Source organism: Chelmon rostratus, chromosome 7 (assembly GCF_017976325.1).
Source record: "Chelmon rostratus isolate fCheRos1 chromosome 7, fCheRos1.pri, whole genome shotgun sequence".
Lineage (NCBI taxonomy): Eukaryota > Metazoa > Chordata > Actinopteri > Chaetodontiformes > Chaetodontidae > Chelmon > Chelmon rostratus.
In genome coordinates this window covers 14,085,721-14,090,812 of record NC_055664.1, presented here as the reverse complement: position 1 = coordinate 14,090,812, position 5,092 = coordinate 14,085,721, and the positions used below count along the sequence as shown (strand labels likewise).

Genomic DNA, 5,092 nt, shown 5'->3' with positions numbered 1-5,092 from the left:
TAGGTGAAAACACTGAGAAACTTTACAGTATGTGACCAAAGACAAGATGATTGAACATTTCCTGACAGCCTACCATTAGTCATAGGAATGTATATACTGTAAATATATGATCACATGTGCTTGTGCGTGTTTGGTACAGAAAAGCTCTGCTCTGCTTGTTGGTGTGGGATGAAAAGGATCAGTGTACAGGTCTAAACAACACAGCCTTCTTCACATCTGGCTCTTTCAGGTCCAGAAAGATTTCTCAGAGCTGGAATGATTAAGCACTGCAAAAAAAAAAAAAAATCTCTCAGCATTCGTTGGATTGAACGTGTACAGAGTGAGAATAAAGCAGGAAAAACAAGCATGCGCTGCTATAGGCTGAGATGGAGAGAGTGCATGAGAGCTATGTAAATAAGCCACTTTGGTTTCACATGCCTACAAAACTGAAGCATTTCACACAGCTAGCTAAAAATACACAGTTTTTTCTTTTTTTTCCTTTTTTTTGTGTGTGTTGTTTTACTGCCCACCCTCCTCTGAGCTCACTATGAAACCTGAGGCAGAGGGCGGGTCATCCGGGAACATTGCATGTGGAAACTCCTCCCAGACCTTGGGAGGGGTTTCTAAAGCGGCTATAAAAAGCTGTGACCCTGTACAGAGTTAACTTGACTCAAGTCTGGACACAGGTATCAAACAGACAGCCGTGGATCAGAGCTGAATCGTCCTCTTTTTTTGGCCAAAGGCTTACAGCATGTCCGAAATGCTTGACGACATCATCACAAAGGTGAGTCAAAGTTTGTGAACTGCTTCATTTTATTTTGGGGGATTAGGAAAAGGCTCTGTGAAGCCGTGAAGCTGGCTCTGTAACTCCCTCCTGAAGTGTTTGTTTATTCCTGCTCGTTTCACTCCTCTGGGAATCGCTGATCTGACAGTGAATTCCTTTTGAAGCGAGTTCAGTCACAAAGGGTTTCTCCGTTTTAAAGAGATAATGAGATAAGGGAGACAGTCAGCGCTTGGTTGGTTGTTTGTATTTCAAATTCCAACCTTCCACTCGCAGGATATTCATGATAAATACAAAAAAAAAACTGCAATTATCTACATTTAATTTCTATTGTGTGATTTCAGTAAAGGTAAAGGTTATGTAACTTGTAGTAGTGTTTTTCGTTATTCTTCTGTTTTTTTATGATTGTCTTCTTATAAATGATCTTATAAATGAACCTGCATTTCAAGGAGTTATCATTCGCTGAATAAAAGACTCAAACCTGAAGTAGATTTGTTGTTGAAAGTTGGATCAAAAAGGAAAATAGTGATGATGAATATTCAACCAGCAGCATATTGCTTTAAAAAGAGTAGTGTCAGTGTCTGTATGTTAACTATGCCACCTTTCTGTGACAGAACTTCATGAACCTGGCCCTGGATGAAGTCCTGCTCCCGCCACAGTCTCAACTCAAAGTCCCAGGGCAGAGTCGGCTGAACCGGTCCGGCTCCTTCTTCTCTCCCCCCTCCCCTCCTGCCTCCTCGAGCCACAGCATGAGCACGGAGCATGTTAACAGTAACGACAGCGGCAGCCCTTTCTGGCCGTCCAACATCTGGGGCCAGGGCCCTGTCTCCAAGCCCAAACAGCTCCCCTTCAGGCCTGACCGCTCCATGAGCCTGACCGAGTCCAGCAGCAGCCTGCTTTCCTCCTTTGGACAGCTGAAGAACCTGGAGGCTTTTTCCTCGGGCCCTGCCACTGCTGTGGCTCCACCGCCGGGCTTCCCTCCCTCTTCTACCCTCCCGCCCCAGGTCCAACCAATGGTGTCCCCTAATCGTTACAAGACTGAGCTGTGCCGTGGCTTCCAGGAGACCGGCAGCTGCAAGTACGGCACCAAGTGCCAGTTTGCACATGGCGAGGCAGAGTTGCGAGGACTGTACCGCCACCCCAAGTACAAGACAGAGCCCTGCAGAACCTTCTACAACTTCGGCTACTGCCCTTATGGCTCACGCTGCCACTTCATCCATGAGGACAAAATCAGTGGTGGTCCGTTACCGTCCGCTAAATTCCCGAATCAGCTGCAACCGGCTCCTGCAGCAACCCGCCACCAGCTGCGGCAGAGTGTCAGCTTCGCCGGGTTCCTGGGCTCCTCACGCAGCTCACCTCCTCCGTCATTCCCTTCGTCCTTCAACGATCCTAACCTGGTGTTCAGCCGCGCTCCCTCTGTTTCTCCACCTCCTGCTGAACTCCTCTCCCCAGTGTTCGGTGACTCCCTGCAGCGGGAGGGAGCCTCGTTCCAGTTTGGCAACTATCAGACCCGTGCCAGCACTGGAGACATCCACAACATTCCTCTGATCCTGGAGCCAAAGGCCTCACGCTGTGTGTGTGGCCATGGAAATAACTTTAACAGCAACAACAGCAGAGCCTTCGCCAGCGTGGAGGATGGGCACCACCAGGACAGCAAGCTGTTTCCTGGTCCTGGAGGCCACGGGGGATTCGTGAAGCCTGCTGGACTCCAGCGCTTCTCCTCTGAGGACTCCCTGGAGGACAGCTACAGCAGCAGCAGCGGAGGCTCCAGCGGAACCGAGTCTCCAACGTTCGATGGATCAGCCACCAAGAGGCTCACTGTGTTTGAACGCCTGTCGCTGTCCGACTGAACGGACCCAAAGCGAAAGAACAGAAGAGAACTGACACCTTGGTAACTGTGTCTGTTCGTCTGGACTTTCTTCAGAACCAGAACTGATCAGGACAAGTCAACTCTGACACAATAACACTTTAAGTTCTTAATTTATGCTTGTAAAAATGGAACTCGTCTTGGATAAACTACACATGCTGAGATGATTTTAGTACCAAAATGTTATCAGACTCTATTTTTATACTTTAAAATATTGTGTAGCCTTTTAGACCTTTGTATGTGGTCTTCCATAAGAATTAACTCCTCTGCAGGTCTTGACAGTACCAGTAAATAGCCTGGTTTGTACTTACCGTAAATCTGTAGTGATCAAAATGGCTTTAGTGATAATTATTCATTCCTGTGCCTTAAAGATTCTCCCTGCCTGATAGGCTATTTACTCTTGGTGCCACAAACAGTATGTTTGATTCAGTAGCCTTAATCAGTGAGACCTGACACGTGTCAATGATGCCATTTTATCTGTGATATGCACTTTACAGCTAATTCAAATGGGAGAAACTGTCAAGTCTCCCAGTAGCATTCAAACCAAAGCTTCATACTTCACTCTGCTCTGTGTGTGTATGAGTGTGTGTGCGTGTGTTTCTGTATATATGCATGTGTGGATGCATGTGTTGTTTTTCTGAGACCTGGGGTGCAAGCACGTGTAAGCTGCAGAATCCTGAGAGATCAAAAGTGTGCATATAGGAAAATGTATGTCAGTGAGGTTGGCTCTAAATGTCTGTATCCTGACACGCTTTCTACGATTCAGCTGTGTAAAACATTCTGTCATCTTTGCTGGTTTGTAAATTGCACCCCATGTTTTATTGTCCCCTGTTTGTTTGACAACCTGGTTCAGGGACTTTGACACCGCAGTATTCCTTTCGGTTATTGGTTGCCTTGTGTTAACTTAAACTAATATATTTATTATGATATTTATTTGTGTTTAAAGAAAAAAAATGTATTTTGTACGTTATTTATGGAGAAATATTTCAAGGTCTGTGAAATACCAATGTGAGAAAACGCAGTAAAAAAGAGAATCTTATATTTTTAATTGCCTGAAAGGGACAAAATAAATTTCTGAATAAAGAAATGAATGCACACTGTTCTTTTTGACTCATTTGTTATTCAGTGAGAACCAGATTCTCACACAAGATGTCTTCTGAGTAAAATATAAAGACCACTCACATAACTTCTAGATTATACGTTCATCATAACTAGCATCTTCACATGTACGGTTTAGTAACATCCTCACCTGCAGGAGATTTTAGGGAAATTTAAAGGGAAGTATAAAGGTATGCTTTACCTTGATTGCAGGTGGTTTTTAATACAAACATACAATTTGATTGATGTGTTGATACAGTCAACAATACTGGCCCTATGTTGTAAACAGTGACTGCTCTCAAGAAAGGGAATCATTTTCAAACACACTTCAGTCCAGTCCAAGGCCTAGTTTCACTTCTGAGAGTCCACAACATTCATGCAAGTTCAAATACACGCAGGACGTGACTTTTTATACCTTTTCTGCTCTTTTACAGGTTATGTGCATAGAGAAAGAGGCAGAATAGCCTGTTGCATGTCGAACTCTGAGCCTCCTCCTGTCCTACTGTGTTTTGTGGCACACAGTGTCTTTGTTGTGTATACAGTACAGATGACAGCATTAGATCACCTCATGAGTGGCGGCATGCATACACGCTACCGCTTAGGTTTTGAATCCCAGGTAAGCTGCGATGCTTTGAAGTAAGCAGTCATATCCTCTGCAGTGATGCTCCAAATTGGTGGAACAAAATACATTTGAATCTCTACCGGTGGAGTTACACAAATAAAGTGCTGCACAGGATTTAAAAGAAAACATGTATGTTCAAAGAAGGCCCCACAGCCCAGAGCTACAACAGCAAGAGCAGGCAGCAGTGTTGAGAGCCCATAAGCGAGCTCTATGGTGGAGAAATCTCAAACATTAAGGAGAGACTTCTTGACCTTTCAAGACAAATTTACTCCACAAGTGCAGTCAGGGAGGAAACCCATAGCCAAAGGATAGAGTTACAGAACATGTTGCAGTCCTGGAGGAAAAAATACACCTGGAACATCTGGTTGCGGGAGGAAATAATGATGCTTTTTCTAACAGAAACTAGGCCCTCGCTGAATGTCATCACTGATCCACATCCCTGTTGAACAGCAAATCCCAGAGTTAAGTATGTCATGCAATTCTGTGATCTTTCTAATAAACACCAACACCCCTGCATGAGATTCGCCAGTGGTTCATGGTTGAACCTGGTGTCACATCTGGGATGACTTGACTTCAGTCATTGACAGATACTTCTAATCCAATGCATCCGGCTGAGTCTGAGTGAAGTAACGGAGAAGACTGTGAGAAAACATCAACAAAGACTCACAGCTGTAATCTGTGCCAAAACACTGACTTTTACTATTATTGAAAACACTTATCTCATGTTTATAGGTCATAACAGACA

General features: G+C 44.5%; 1 protein-coding gene across 1 annotated transcript; it reads left to right on the top strand.

Moving 5' to 3' along the window:
* Positions 1–650: 650 nt before the first annotated feature.
* Positions 651–3,729, top strand: zgc:162730 (uncharacterized protein LOC564559 homolog). The gene is made up of 2 exons (XM_041940627.1): positions 651–763; positions 1,375–3,729. Exons 1-2 carry the CDS (start codon positions 731–733, stop codon positions 2,608–2,610), a joined length of 1,269 nt encoding a protein of 422 aa, XP_041796561.1. The 5' UTR covers positions 651–730; the 3' UTR covers positions 2,611–3,729.
* Positions 3,730–5,092: the final 1,363 nt, after the last annotated feature.